The sequence below is a fragment of the Danio rerio genome, chromosome 4 (genome assembly GCF_049306965.1).
Source record: "Danio rerio strain Tuebingen ecotype United States chromosome 4, GRCz12tu, whole genome shotgun sequence".
NCBI classification, from domain to species: domain Eukaryota; kingdom Metazoa; phylum Chordata; class Actinopteri; order Cypriniformes; family Danionidae; genus Danio; species Danio rerio.
The window spans coordinates 67,688,033-67,704,781 of NC_133179.1; the positions used below are offsets into that span (position 1 = coordinate 67,688,033).

Consider the following 16,749-nt stretch of genomic DNA (forward strand, 5'->3'; position numbering starts at 1 on the left):
TCTAAAGTTTCTTGTTTACTTCAGTATATCAAGTACATGCCGCTTGTTTGAGTCGCAACATACAAGAGAGATGAGCCAACAAAATAGCCTGAATGCAAATTATTTATTATAGAATATAACTCATAGAAAAATTAATAAAAGCAACCAACAAATGTCTAGGGATAATAATGAAGATAAAGAACTTAGGATATAATCACAACAACACGTTACCTACATGATAAGTAATGCAAAACAATACCTTAAAGTTAAAGAGTCAATGAAATGGCATGATGGTCTTGACATAAAGACTCCTGAGTAGCCACAGCGTCCTGGGGTAGCTAGCACAACAACTTTTATTTACCCATTGATGAGTAATGCAGGCATCCAATCAGGATTTACCTGGGATTTACTTTGGGATTATCAGTGTATTAATATTGTAACACTTAATACCTGTCGCTCTGCCTAAATCATAAAATATTCATCAAGTTTGTATTCTACTCAAAAAAGTAAATTTAGTAAACTAAAAAGAATCTTGAACCTAAAAGTAAAGAAAATTTACTAATAAAAGCTGCAACACAGGACAATTAAATTGGCTTTCTAAGCTTGAGGCCCTGGTATATGCAAACTAACAGTCCTGGAGCTCCACCTTGTTTGATGTGCGGAGTCTTTCCAGTGATTTGTTTCTCATTCAGGGAGTCAGACAGAGAACATCATCCAAAACAACACTAGCAACATGAATACACTGGAGAGTGGAGTACAAATGTATCCGTACCTGTACAATCACTTGCAATGAGATTTTAAGCCGCTGAGATGCTGTTTGCCAGATGTTTATGAAACTGTTCTTCTCTCAGCCACCATCACTGTGTTTACGGTAAACATAAGGAGCGCAACACATTTACAACCCCACCTACTGCAGTGTAGGAGTGTTGGAAAACAGTATATTGTCACTCAACCTTTTCAAACATAATTCAGACATGAAACATCCTGTGCACATGAGAAAATGTTTTGCTGCATTCATGTATTCTGTGCAACTTTTTGTCCATGTGTTTGTTAAACTGCGCCGAATGAGTGAAACTCTGTAGACACTGATCAGATCTGTAGAGTTTCTCTCCAGTGTGAATCCTCTTCTGTTTTCAGATGTGATAACTGATTAAACCTCTTGTCACATTGTGAACACTTGTACGGTCTCTCCAGTGTGAAACGTCTGGTGCAGTTTCAATTTTGGAGCTGTAATAAAAGTCTTCTCACACTTAAAGCACATATACTCTTTCACACCAGTGTGAATCTTCATGTATTCATTAAAGTTTGCTGATCTGTTGAAACTCTTCCCACACTGAGTGCATATGAATAGTTTCTCTCCGAAGCTGCGGTCACACTATAGTTTGAGCATGCAAAATTCTGTTGTTCAGCGCTGCGAAAAGAGGCAGGATTAAACAAGATGTAACGTACAGTCAGTAGATAAAATTAGGTATCGATTTTATAAAGGGGTCTAAGTCTCCTCTGCGTGGGTTTATGACTCTTGGTGCCACAAAGTCTGAGCCTGTGTGTCACCACTTATCTAGAGGTAAGCCAGAGATGGTTGCCAAAACTTCAAAAGACATTCCTGCCCCCCTGCCTCCCGAGACACACAGGAACACACACACAAGGCTCCCGATGCTGAAAGGGACTCAGAAATCCTGAATCAGCCCAAAAGTAAATGTTATGTGTTTGTAAACTTTGTATTTCTTTTCTGACTTTTCTAACATGTAAATATCTCTCTCGTGCCCTTTTTAAGACGCTATACCAGCTAAGAATGTGGGAATCATGTTGATGTATTTCTTAAAACTGTAGTGTTTCATACAGTTTCTCCTGCCATTTTACAACACATGATGCGTAGCACATGATCATAATCTATATGACTTAAATTATTTAATGCTCCGAGTTAATGTCTCTTAGCATGTTTTAGTGCGGACCCTTATTTTGCATATTAGCGGTTCAGAGACAAAAAAAATCTCCCTCTCAAACTTTGCTAGAAGACCACTGGTCAGTCAGTAGAAAAAGGGGTGTGACATGCCACCACAGTTTAAAAACCAGCCGTGTGCACAACTCTGCACAGAATGATCCGGATAAACTCTCTAAGAGGCTGCCCCCTTTTGAGGGGGCAAACCGCATTTTCTTTAGCCGCGTGGCTCGTCTGAGCCCACGCTTTCTTATTTTTCCTGGCAAAGTAAAACTCAGTTTAAAGTTGCGATCGCGTATCCTCGACCTGCATCGCAAACTGTGCATCTAGAAAGGACACTAAAGGACATCTAACGCATCAGAGAGAATACTCGCAAAAAGAGAGAAAAACCATCTTTCTAAAGGTAATTATGTTATGCATTAAAGCTGTGCCCCTTATCAAAAAGGTGTTTTCTTTGCAATCTTAATGGTCCTGAATAGTTGTGTGGAACTGAGGTAGATTTGCCATTCTTTAATCTAAACTCTCTATTTCCTCGCTTTTCTGTTTCTTTCTGTTTGTTATAGGTTTTACAGATCCCTATATAGCCTATCTATATTCAGTTTACGTTTGTTCTATGTTTGATGTTATGTTTGTGCGTTTGTTCGTTACATGTCAGACTAGTCAATAAATCCCATTATAATCAAATGGATTGTATTGTTTGCCTCACAGAAAAAGTCACTAAAGCGATTGATTCCTTTGCTACAAGCTGTTATTAAGTTCATCAAACTCATAAATGATTAATCTACTTCAAAAGGAGTAGTAGTAATAATTTGCTTTCTAAACAAACAGATCATCACAGGGTCCACTCAGACGAGCAGGCGAGGTCTGGTTATATTTATAATAATACTAATAATAATAATAGGTTGTTATTGATAATTATTATTCATAATCTTAGTGTCTGCTCGAACAAGCAGGCGGAATCATGTTATATATCTGTTTTGCAAAATTGACAGTAGGTTAAACCGGAATATTAATATTTAATAATAACTTGTTATTCATGATCATTAATATTCATAAACTTAGCTAATTCCGCTACAAAGATGATTATATATTTAAAAAGGTGAGCGATTGGTCCATGTTTTAAATTTCTGTCCAGAGAGGTCATGTTTTGATATTTGATTGGTCTCACACAGTCAAGTGATGCGATTTCGCAGGTAAGACTTCACCAAGATTAAACTTTGTAAGTAACTGAACTACGAAACTTGACGCAAGAACGTTTGAGGTTACAGAAGTAACCCTTTGTTCCCCGAGTAGGGTAACGGAAGTGCTATACAGTGGATTTGATCATGGGGGGGGCTTAACTGTGGCGGAATAAGCATTTGGGATCGCCTAGTGGGGATCACGCATAGCAGGCACCTATACCCAAAACGCAGGCTGACCAGCGGGCAGACCAACAACGTAGTGGGCCAGCAAGTGACTCACTCCAGGTGTGCTTATATGCTGGGATAATTGGCAATGAGGCACACCTGCACAAACTTACGCTGCCAATTCTTTGCTTCATTGGCCCATTCAATACTCTTTCAGACAAACGGCTTCTGAATCGAATCCTCCCATACGTGGATTTTCCAAGATCAAATCCACTGTACAGTACTGAAGTTCCCCAACCGAGGGAGAACTTGTGTTTCCGGTCTGACGCATTTGCATGCGTATGAATGGAAGTCTATGGGGAAAAAAAATCAAGTGTGACCGTGGCTTAAGTACAAGTGAATGGCTTTTTTCCATTGTGGCTCAACACGTGTTTATTAAGGTGTGCTGATTGGCTGAAACTCTTCCCACACTGAGTGCAAGTGAATGGTTTCTCTTCAGTGTGGATCCTCATGTGTATATTAAGGGATGACAATTGGCTGAAACTCTTTCCACACTGAGTGCAAGTGAATGGTTTCTCTCCAGTGTGGATCCTCATGTGTAAATTAAGGGATGATGATTGGCTGAAACTCTTTCCACACTGAGTGCATGTAAATGGTTTCTCTCCAGTGTGGATCCTCATGTGTGAATTGAGGTTTGATGAATGGCTGAAACTCTTCCCACACTGAGTGCATGTGAATAGTTTCTCTCCAGTGTGGATCCTCATGTGTAGATTAAAGTGTGATGGTATGCTAAAACTCTTTCCACACTGGTGGCATGTAAATGGTTTCTCTCCACTGTGGATCTTCATGTGTTTATTAAAGTTTGATGATTGGCTAAACCTCTTCCCACACTGAGTGCATGTGAATGGTTTCTCCCCAGTGTGAATCATCATGTGTAGATTAAGGGATGATGATTGGTTGAAACTCCTCCCACACTGAGTGCATGTGAATGGTTTCTCTCCAGTGTGGATCCTCATATGAATTTTAAGAGTGTTTTGTATTCCAAAACTCTTCCCACACTGAGTGCATGTGAATGGTTTCTCTCCAGTGTGGATCTTCATGTGATTATTAAGGTTTGATGATTGGTTGAAACTCTTCCCACACTGAGTGCATGTGAATGGTTTCTCTCCAGTGTGGATCCTCATGTGAATTTTAAGAGTGTTTTGTATTCCAAAACTCTTCCCACACTGAGTGCAAGTGTATGGTTTCTCTCCAGTGTGGCTTTTCATGTGATTATTAAGGTTTGATGATTGGTGGTAACTCCTCCCACACTGAGTACATGTGAATGGTTTCTCTCCCGTGTGGATCCTCATGTGAATTTTAAGACTGCTTTGTATTCCAAAACTCTTTCCACACTGAGGGCATGTGAATGGTTTCTCTCCAGTGTGGATCTTCATGTGATTATTAAGGTTTGATGATTGGTTGAAACTCTTCCCACACTGAGTGCAAGTGTATGGTTTCTCTCCAGTGTGGATCTTTATGTGATTATTAAAGTTTGATGAGTGGCTGAAACTCTTTCCACACTGAGTGCATGTGAATGGTTTCTCTCCAGTGTGGATCCTCATGTGAATCTTAAGTTTGCTTTTGCTTGCCAAACTCTTTCCACACTGAGTGCAGGTGAAACGATTCTTGTCTCTCCTCTTTAAAATACCATCAGTCTGTAAATGACTTTGGTCCTCAATTTTGACATGATGTTCCTCCTCTTTACTCCCCTCATACTCTTCAATTAGGTCTGAAATTTAAAAAAACATTAGTTTTTATTGAGTCTTAAAAACTCTCATTGAAAGCTGAAAAGTGAGAAGACACTGGAAACATTGGCTACACACACTAATTTTGATGCACATTAAATGTAAAATAAATCAGATATTTTGTTTGGTTCATTAACTTGTACACATTTAAGCAGATTCCATTAAATTCATCTTTATTTATCTAGTGCTTTTACAATGGAAATTGTGTTAAAGCCGCTTAACATAGATTTTATAGTAAATAGGCTCTATGCACAAACTCTGCTGACGTGTTTCCGGTAGAATATCAGTCAGGCTGTTTACTTCCGCATAGCGAAATCTGATATCGTTGATTTCATTCTACAGCAAAATCTAATAGCAGAGAAACCTAAACGCATCAGAGCATTGCAAAGAAGGGAGATTTACTCTTAAACTGGTGAGGCCATGTGCCAGTGGATGTCCAGCATCTGGAATATCATTACTGTTAAGTTCCAGAAGCCACGGTAGTTGATTTTATACACTATATTAGGCAGACAATCTCTGTGAAGAGGTGGAGTGACTAAAAGGAGACTGCTGTGATGCTGCTTTTGGTGATAATATAAGGTTCTAAAGGTACAGTTAAAAAATTATGTACAAGAATATAACCCAGATGAAAGAAGTAACAAGTTGTAATTGTATTTTATATTAAATAATATTACATTTAATATTATATAATATTACATTAACCATACTATAGTAAGTTTTATTATACTGTATATACTGTATACATGCATGTACTGTATACAGGCTTAGGGTCTACACTGAGCATCTCATCTGCCGGGTGAAGCAACAAGCTGGACAGTCATCATCTCTTTCTATTACAGCAAGCATCAACCTGATTTACACAATGGCTTGCCTTCTGCCCATCAGTAATATTTTGTGATTTTCCGCCTGGATTTTGCCTACCCAAATTTAAAAGCTTGCCAAATCCACATGCAGAGGTGTAAATGAAAAAAATTGGTATAACTTTAAAGGGTCACGAAACACCAAAACACATTTTTTGAGCTGTTGACAGTCGTATATGTGTCCCACACTGCTAAAAACACTATTAGGACACCTATATTTCACTAAAAAGTGTAAATTGGTTGTTTTTGCGTTATTTCAAGCAAATTCGTACTTCCGGTTTGAAACGAATTTTTGAAGCTGCGTCACGGCCATGACATAATAGCGTGTATTCCAGCGTGCAGACTGGGCGTCTGTGCCAGAGTGTGTCTTATTACGTCTTACAGTGTGTTGCATTAATGCATGAGTAAGGCTTGGTTCAAACCAATCAGCGCGCTCTATTGTGCAACTTCATTAATATTCATTAGTGTCACCGTGCTTACACCACAAAGACGCCACGTTATATTGGCAAAACAAGCGTGAAGTGTTGCTTTTATAGTTTGCTGCAGTTAAGTTTTGTTTTCATTTTCTCTCTGTGAGAGCGCAGCTGGCGTCACGTCTGGATTAACAGTGTACGCGACGCGCGACAACAATAACTTACGTGTCTAAGGAGGAACATTGTTTACCTGAGAGCTGTTCTCATCTGCAAACGCTGAGATCCGGATTCGATTGTTGTCTTCTCTTAATAAAGACGCAGCTCTAGTTGCTGTGGATTGTCCTGTCTCTACAGATTTGATAAGTGAGCGACCAGTGCTCTTTGTTTATTCAGTTCGTATTTTATTTGTATCAAACAAACTATTGCACCGAGTGTAAACAAGTTAGCACTAACAGTTACAATTAAACTATAACCTCGTGTTGAATTTTGTGACCGGAATAACACACGCGGCTTTCTGACACTACCTGCCGTGTGCATCTAAGTTTCCGGGAAATGCTGAGTTTTTTTTTCTCTCATTCGCCGTGCGGTATCAAACATTGCATGAAAAATACACACTTAGAGCAGCTCCTTGAATCAAATATCACGTTTGTCGCGAGGGGCATGAATGAATTCCCTGAATGAAAGAGCCAAACTGCAGTTAAAGTCCACCATTTAATAATTTGGCAAATAATTCGACTACAGATGTCCATGTAAACACAGTCACATTGTCCGCTGTGGTTGTGTGTTTTGACTCTGAAATTCAGCGCGCCCAAATAGACACTCCCACACCAAGCCTCTTTTCTTCCTCCGACACTCCCCACTAAACAGAGCTGGACACGCCCACTTTTCTGACTTTTTCCAAAGTAGAGGTGTGAAAACACTCTGCTGAAACAAGGGGGTTTCATGGCCCTTTAAAAGAAAACCCTTTGCATTTTCACAAAACACTATTGAGAGCATTTAAAATACCTGTATATGTTGTCTGTGTTATAATAAACAGCTAAAAATAGAGGCGCTTTTGTATTTTTTTATTTTTTATTAACTCAAATTTTAAAGTGTACCTTTTAGGTTCTGTGTGGTCTAGCATGTTGTAATTAATTTTGGTGGTTCCTGCACATGTCTGTAATCATAGTAAAAAAGAAAAATGTCTCTACCATTATCTATGCAAAAGTTATTGTATTCCAACTGTTGAGAGGTGCTGTACAAGCCACAGGGATCGATCATTGTTTACATATTTCACTATTCTTTTGTTTGATCAAACATAATTTACTATGTTTGGACCACATCAGACATATAAAAGGATTACTTATGCACATCACCTCAAAAACAGAGGAGAATGGCCCTGAAGCACACAACATAAGGTAAGAGATGACAGCTGTCTGTGCTTTCTGGGGCTGCTTATTGATCATGAATGTATTGTTTTCATTTCTGCGCTATGGAAACACCATGGTTCATCCGGCAACTGTTTGATATGGGGATATAATTCACTTTCATTTGAGCTATAACTTGTACTTGTGTCATATGAAAAATATGAAAATGGGCTGTGGGGTCCCCGGTCCCCTTATTATGGTGGACACATCCCTTATTATGGTGGGCACATCCCTTATTTTCACATCCCAATGTTGACAGGTATACCCTACATAGTAAAGCTGAACTGTAGTAGGTATTGTTGTTCCAAAGACATCTACTTTAGTTCCTAGTTAATAGGTCTTACTGTTCCCCTAAGACCTCTCAATACTAAAAAATTTGTTCTGAAAGAATCTCCATCTGTACCTATCCAATAGAGTGAAGGAACTATGACATCAATTTGTATGCAATTACCCGGAAGCGAGTTAGCATTTTAGCACTTCCGGTTCCCTCGTCCCAAAGTCAATGGGTTTTTTGTATGGGGTTTCAGTAAAATCGCTAAAATAAGGTTCGTGGCTAACACAAACTCACTATACTTTCACGTTTTATTCTACGACATAAAACACATCCGTTACAGCACACTCGTGAATTTTTAAATCGCTTATGCTTCTTTAAAAGGACGGTTGCTATCAAAGTGCTAAATGAGACTACAGGTGGTGTCAAGGACATTATACGTCATCGAAATGATCTGGTCTGTAGCGCAGCTCGCTTCTGTTGGGCATTTGGATTTGTCTGTTATTTAGGTATTTTCATGAATAGTATTTTATAGTTTGAGTATTTTTCTAATTGGGAATTCAGATTGTGTGTAGATAATTCTTTCACTTGTAAAGACTGTCGAGACAGATTCATTTGTTGATCATTTATTTTAATTAAATGATACTCACCAGTTCAGCCTGCTTTTTTCCTGCTCTCAGTGATGCAAACGTGTAAATAAATGTGTGAAAATACATGCATTTTAACTGTCATTTTTAAGTAATCAAGTGATTTTTCGTCTTTTTTTCTTTATCTAAACAAGTTTAACTCTGTCATAACTGCAATATTTACACTCATCCGTAAAATATATAGCATATTTGACTGTATGGGCTGCTTTTCACTGTACTTCGTGACATAAAAGGAATATTGAATGTTGCTCTGTGTCCATGATGGAACTTGCAGGCATTGATTTGATAGACTTGTCCCTCACGCCTCATTTCTGTCTTCTGTTAAAGCAAGCAGGCTGTGTGCACGCGAGCGATACACTTATTTAAATATGTATTATGATAATACTATGTAGGCACATTTATACATAGTTTTAAAACTTTTAGAACAACCGTAAAGCAAAACAGATGTATTTCCCACTTAAAAACGATCCATAAGGCACGTAGGTCTATGTGTTTGTGTGTATTTATTTGTTTATAATATATACTGTGGATTATAATATAATAAACAGAGAGATTAACTCTTTGTCATGGACATTATTTCTAAAAAATAAGCTTGATAAGTCGTCTGTAGCAGGGTGGTGCTGTCGTCACAGGCGAGCGCCCCGAGGGCTCTGTAGTCCGTTTATAACCTAATGTTAGCTTTTCATCTCTTGCGTTTGCATTTAAGATCCAAAAGTGCTCAAAGTTGTATTTTCATGTGAGGATTATCCGGCTGGACAAAACGTGTTAGTGTAATGAACAGTGTTTGAACACGGAGCTTATTATTGGCAATCTTCGAAAAGCCTATGGGAAAATCCTATAGGGGTTTTCATGAGGGAACCAGTTTTATGCTAGCAGCCGATTAGCCTACAAAGTGACGTCATAGTTCCTCCACTCTATAGTTACCATGTTAGCCACCAAAAGCATAACAGCTATGCATCTTTTTCTTCAATGTCATTTTATTTAATTCTATTTTTTCTTTTATTATTTAAATTTATTTACTTAAATATTTATTGTGTCTTTAACTTAGTAAATATCCATAAAGATCTTGAGCGTAGATTTATATTGCTAAATGGCTCTATGGATAGCATTGAAATATCACTCATGAATATATAGGCTCCAAAGGAGGACAGACTGGCTTTTAATAAAAAAAGTTTTCAACACAATTATACAGCATAGCTCAAGAATATTACTAATTGGAGGAGACTTCAATTGTACTTCAACCCCTGGGGGTTAAACGCCTATATGTATGACACAGTTAATGACGGTATGTAAGAGTCTAAATGTTGTTGTTCTGAGTTTTTATGTTGAACGGTCTACAAACTTTTTGCGAGTGTTTAAGCTGGCCTCTGCTGATGAAACTGCAAACTATCTATCAGGCCCTGATTGGCTAATCAGGAGGACCGGGAGAATTCCCGGTAGGCAGGTCCGTTTTTTGCCCGCGATGGCCGGTGTCCCTAGCTCCAGAATCTGTTGCTCTCAGCAGTCACACTTTTTAAATTTATTTATTTATTTACTTGACCACAGTCTTCTTATTTATTATTTTACCGCAGCTCTGCTCTTTTTATATATAACCAACCTACAGGTTAATGATGATATAAGTCAGATGAGTCACCTCTCAATATTCAACTGTTGTGGTCCAGTGGTTAGCACGTTAGATTACGATGCCTCTGACCGGGGTTTGATCCTCATCTGAGTGTTTTTTTTTTTTTTCATTTTTATTGTTAAGACATATAATACTGTTAGGGTTGTTGAACATTTGAAGTTCTAAAGCAGCTGTTTTCTCAAAAAAAAAAAAGACGTGATAGTGTAATTAGAAACTGAATTGGTATGACCTTATTTTAATATAGTCAGTCGTGAACTGAGGTGGGCCGGTCTGAGGCTTGAAACTCCAGGGCTGAAAAGGAGTGCCACTCCGACCCTGTTATCTATAGTAAACTTTCTTTTAATTGAATCTCTGACTCCTGCTCTTTATCTGATAGACTTGGTTTCATGGCTTTGCGGTTAAAAATGTGGTTATAATGAAAGTCAATGGGTCAAAAACAGCCAAGAACATAATGAAAGGGTATAGGGCTGCACAATTATCATGATAACAATATTTGTGGTCTACAGGCAATAATTAAATATAGTCATGATTTTACAGTATAAACACCCAGCCATTATTTTAATGAGTGGAGTTTACAGATTGTAGCACAACACAAGCATGAGGTGACTGCGTCTAGATTGCAAGTGTTTTTTTTCGAGGAATGTAATGGTGATCATCAGGTAGCCTTTGCTCCTGTTCAATTCAATTCAATTCACCTTTATTTGTATAGCGCTTTCACAATGTAGATTGTTCAGTCCAAACTTCCCAAGGTAACAACAACAAACCTTATTAACCACCTTAAAAGCCATCACAAAGTGGCTGTCATCAGTGTGTCAAGTGTAGGAGAATTCTCCTTTGGATTTTTTATGCATTACTAATATCACTAAACCAGACAACATTTGTTTTATAAGTTACCAAATATTCACATAGATTCAGCAGTTTCTTTTTCAGATGCATTTGCCAGTCTATAGACAAAAGACACTATTCTATAGTTTCTATGTAAAAAAAAAATAAAAATAAAAAAAGAAGTCATTGTGGCCCTGTTCACACGGGTATTCAGGTTTGTTTTCATCAATCTGATGCAACTTTTATTATTTACAAGAAAAGAAAATGCAACTAAAATTTTCAGATCAATTAACTAACTTAATTAAAAGACTAGCCTTTTAATACATGTAATAATGGAAATAATAACTAATTTCCTTTATTTCCGATTAGACGATGTACTTTATTCAGTTTTAATATATATATATGCTTTTTTTAAAGTAACATTTGTTTAACAAATATTTTAAATGGCATTCAATTGCAACATTTAATTTTTTTTCCTAATGCTGATATTGGTTGGGTAATAAAGCATGATTTAGTTTAGCTTGCATGTGTGGACATAGTTTGACGTCTTTACCTAAAACTTTAAACATTTATTTAAAATAAAACAGAAAGAAAAAAGGAGACTGACATTTAATTTAAACCACTTGTTTGGTTCTTAAGCCATGATCTGTCTGCATTAATTGAAACGGTATCGTTGCCTGACCTTCATTGATGAAATTGAATTATGACATCCTGTCGCCGGGCCTGCTATAGCGATACTTTATGGTTTGAGAAGAAACAAAAGTGGAAACTGTGGAAACCTGTTTGGGAAGATGGGGATAACATGAATTATCTATTCTTCAACGAGAAAAGATCGCAGACACGACACTTTTATACAACGCAGGTCGTGTTTATGATCATTAATAATAACAACTAATATTAATAACATATCAATAACTCCTCTCACTTTAAACATTACCTTTTAGAGCTTGTTCTTGTTGGCGCAATATGGGTTTATTACATGTAGGCTATGAATCAGATTATGAAGAATGATTAAAAACATGCTTTTTCTTTGTTGCATCCTATCGGTCAGGTGTTTTATTTATTTATTTATCTCTTTTTAAATAAAAAACAAGCCCTGCAAATTGTTTCATCCAAATTATTGGTTTGCCTTTCTCGTTCGCCACAAATCCAAAATGTTCCCAAATAGGCAAAAACAACAGGTTTTCCAACGAGTTTCATGGCTGAATTTGAACTCGCTGAATCGCCTCTAACGTTATATTCATAAATGTAGTCCTTGGCAACATCTGTAACAAAAAAAAAAAAAAAAGAAGCCCAGTGCTCTTTTTTTATGTCACTGGAAAACGACTGAATCAGCTGGTGTGCGTGAGTCGTGTTGCTGTCGATGTTATAATTGTAATTTTAAAAATATTATGATATTCAAGATCTGTAAAGTAATACAGCTCTGGATTGAACCAGCAACCACAAGTCTCCTCCATCATTAAAAGTTTGCCATAGTCACCTTGACAATCCAAACACTGCTGTCACCTCAACAGAAACTCTGCAGTGCTTTCATTTGATTGAAGAATAAAAAAGACGAGACTGAGGTTATACGCTTTTTCCCGCTCGAGCACACAGCGCGCAACATCAAAACACTCGCAGTTGTTAGTAACTATTCAACATATGCCCCTTATGCAGCCAAACTTTAAAAATATATAAAGTTTTTATTTTTTTTTATTGTTTAACTGATAACATTAATCGGTTACAAATGCATTCTTTCGGTTAACGGTTAATCGGTTATTTTGAGGATTCCTATAATTAAACTGCATGTGCAGGCTCTGAATTTTTTTTTCCCCTCAGGGCCGCACGCCGGAGATCCGGCATGGTGCCAGAATACTTTAAGCAAACAGTCACACTACTTGCTCTACATACAGGTGTGTTAATGACTATACATACAAAGAAAAATAATAAAATTAGAAAATATGACTTTGCAACATCAAGGATTTGGCATGGGCCAGTTTAAGATTCTGACGGTATGATAAACTAAAATATATTTTCTTCTCAGAAACTTATAAAATATTTTGGAGCAGTAAACATGTCAGGCTAAATCATTCAAATGAATCACAGATTTATTAAAAAGGCACAGCAGAAAATGTTGGCGGTTTGTAAAACATTGACTTTACCAAACAGCGGTAAACCTTGAACATGGTTATCACCCCATGCCATGCCTAAGAAGCATAACTCTGATTTTAGGATCTGAAAATTAATTCTTTAAAAAAGTCTCAAGCAAAAAAATTCCAATGGCGCCGCCTGCTGGTGTATAAAGAATATGGTCTATAATCTCAGACTGTTCAATGTTTTATAACAACTAATCATTTGAGTGTCCATTTCATTCAGCATATTTAATATTGGGGGCATCCACAATTTTTGACATACTTTAAACCAGGGTTTCTGCAGGTTTTACCAAATTAAATTTAAGACTTTTTATGACATTTTTAAGACCATTATGAATGAAATTTTAGACTCATAAATGTCTAAAGGCTAAATAACTTTTCAAAATACCCAGATGAAAAAAATACTTTTTATTTGCCAAAAAAAATTATAATTTAATACATTTAATAATACATTAATAAATGAATCATATTTTTAATATATTTTAGATATTTCTTTGAAAAAAAAAATTAAATATTGTGTAAAAACAAGCAAGCTCTACTTGTATTCTAACACAAACGTACTTTATTATAATAAAAAATGGACAAATGTTTTAAAAGTTAAAAAAAACTACAATAAACTAAATCTGTGCATAACAATCTGTCCAGGTCGAGCAGTAAATACATGGAGCACATTTAAACAAATGTTATTGTAGGGAAAATAATTAAAACAGATAAAGTAGAGTGAAAATGACCTTTTTTAATAAAAAGTTTAAAGATTTATTAAGGTGGATTGTTGGTGATTGTATGGGTTTTGGCCAGATTGAGTAACAAAACATGAACAAAGGAAAATGAAGACTTGTTTAAAAAATTTAAATTGTTTAAAAAGATTTAAGGCCTCCAACACAATATTTCAGTAAATTTAAGACTTTTTAAGGCTTAAAATTTTGAGTCTTCTATGAGAATACTGTTGGTCAAGTATCGCCAGCTCAGTTAAACCTTTTTAAATGTATTGTTTTTATTTATTTTATATAGCGTAAGTGCTCAATGACGCTTTACAAACAGTAGGAGAACAAGAAAAGCAATAACCTTAAGCAGGTAGAGAAAATGGGAGACTAATAATACATAAAAGAAAGACAAAAGACATGAGAACAAGAGACAAAAGAAACTTTTTTCGGTCTTTCAATGAGTGCGTGTGTGCGCTTAGAAGAACTAGGCAGCACACTCAGGGCTGCAAGATGGATTATATTTAGTATTCTTATTATTAAAATATATCTGAATGAGGATCAAATAACTGAGTTGGTGTTTGAGAATGAAAATCAACCTGTTTGTTCCAGCAGATCTTCCTGTTTGACTGTGAATGTTTCTTCAATCTTCACATCTTCACTCTCCTCTTTAATAAACGCCATCTTTATAACAGTGTGGAGATCAGTCGCTTTAGCATGAGTTTTCTCTGCATTTGGACACTTTATCCTGTTAAAAATGAACAAAACAATAAATCCTATTTAAAATTAATAAAACAATGAACAGAAACAAAATTCAACACTTGCTTCAACAGTTTCCATTAATGAGAGTAATTAACAAAATGAAATCAGGTAAAACTTTCTTTAAAACAGTGGTTCTCAAAGTGAGGGGTCATAGAGGTATTGTTGGTTTTATATTCACACATTCGTTTATTTAGAATTCTCTATATTATTTACCATGTTACTTTGAATATTCGATAGGAATTAGCATGCAAGTGTAACTTGAAAACAACATTAACACTGTTTATTTGACTGTGAACAATGTTGCACTTTGATAGTCATTGGCTGCTAATATGATTTCCCTATTTAGAGCTTGCAAATAATACTTTTCTGAAATTATAGTATTAAGGGCAAAGTCAGAATGTGCGAATATAAAACCAACCTATCTCTATGAAATGGAGTACTAGTTTTAATCAGCTCATTTGTGGCTATTGTTTGAATACTTTTCTGAAATGATATTATTAAGGGGAAAGTCTGAATATCTGAATATAAAACCAACTTTACCTCTATAGATAATTGAGGTGAAGTTGGTTTTATATTTGGGTATTCAGACATTCCCCTTAATAATAAAATTTCCTAAATTTATTCTTTGCAAACTCTAAATATGGAAATCATATTAGCAGCTAATAATTACCAAAGTACAGCATTGGTTACAGTCAATTAGATAGTGCTAATGTTGTTTAGAAGTCATACTTGCATGCTAATTCTGACCGAATATTTTCAGTAACATGGTAAACAATACAGAGACTGCTAAATAAATGAATGTGGGGGTCGCAGGTTACTATAGAAGTAAAGTTGGTTTTATATTCACACATTTAGACTTTCCCCTTAATAATATAATTTCATAAAAGTATTATTTGCAAACTCTAAACAGTAAAATCATATTAGCAGCAAATGACTATCAAAGTACAACATTGTTCACAGTCAAATAAACAGTGTTAATGCTGTTTACAAGTCATATTTGCATGCTAATTCCAATCGAATATTCAAAGTAACATGGTAAACAATATAGAGACTTCTAAATGAACGACTTTTCCTTTCCTTAAAAGGAAAGTCTGAATGTGCGAATATAAAACCAACTTTACCTCTATCAGGTTACTGGCATTATAGAGGTAAAGATAAAGGTAAAGTTGGTTTTATATTTGCACATTCAGACTTTCCTTTTAATAAATTAATTTCATAAAAGTATTATTAGCAAACTTTTAATAGTAAAATCATATTAGCAGCAAATGACTATCAAAGTACAACATTGTTCACAGTCAAATAAACAGTGTTAATGTTGAATTCAAGTCATACTGGCAGGCTAACTCTGATGACATATTCAAAGTAACATGGTAAACAATATAGAGACTTCTAAATGAACAAATGTGTGAATATAAAACCAACTTTACCTCTATTTTAAAGCTCGCATTACACACTTTTCTGTTTCAAACAAAAGCCCTCGGTTACCAAGAATAAAATAGTACTACGCTGTATAAAGGGTTAAAATAATATTTCCAACAGCAGGTACACAATGTAGCATCGGATGAAAAACATGAAACTTTAATTAAATCGGGTTATATCCGTAAACATTTAAAAACACAAACCTTTCTCCAGTTGAATCAAAGCGCTGAAGCGGCGCCACCTGATGACGTCACACACCACGCCAAAATAAAAGTCTTTTTTTTGTTTTGCTTTTTTGCCCCTTACTGTTGCAGTCATGACTTATTGCAGGGGCGTTGCTAGGGTCGAAAGGGATAAGGGGCTTAGCTCCAAAGAACCCCCCCACCCCCCCTCCCAAAAAAATAAGTTTTAATTCACCGCACTAATATACATATTCTAATCTTATTAACAGGATTAAAAATGGTTAATAATAAATAAAGGGTTTTTAAGACTTGTAAAATCCAAATAGGAAAAAAACTAGTCTGTTATGAGCCATATCAGACCTCTTGAGCCTCCTATCTCCTCCTGATTTGAAGTTTCTGTTTGTTTTTTGAAAATGTAATTTTCTGCATGTCTTCAAATCTGAAAATATGATTTAT

The 16,749-nt window shown here is 36.0% G+C and overlaps 2 protein-coding genes across 2 annotated transcripts in view; one reads left to right on the forward strand and one right to left on the reverse strand.

Moving 5' to 3' along the window:
- LOC137491262 (tripartite motif-containing protein 16-like) overlaps positions 1-16,749 on the forward strand; it is a 496,597-nt gene that overhangs the window by 51,777 nt on the left and 428,071 nt on the right. The gene's annotated exons all lie outside the window — the stretch shown is intronic.
- On the reverse strand, positions 85-16,354 carry LOC137491194 (uncharacterized). The gene is made up of 3 exons (XM_068220299.2): positions 16,315-16,354; positions 14,530-14,678; positions 85-5,035 (listed from the first exon to the last, which is right to left on the reverse strand). The coding sequence occupies exons 2-3, from the start codon at positions 14,612-14,614 to the stop codon at positions 3,651-3,653; spliced, it is 1,470 nt and encodes a 489-aa protein (XP_068076400.1). The 5' UTR covers positions 14,615-14,678; positions 16,315-16,354; the 3' UTR covers positions 85-3,650.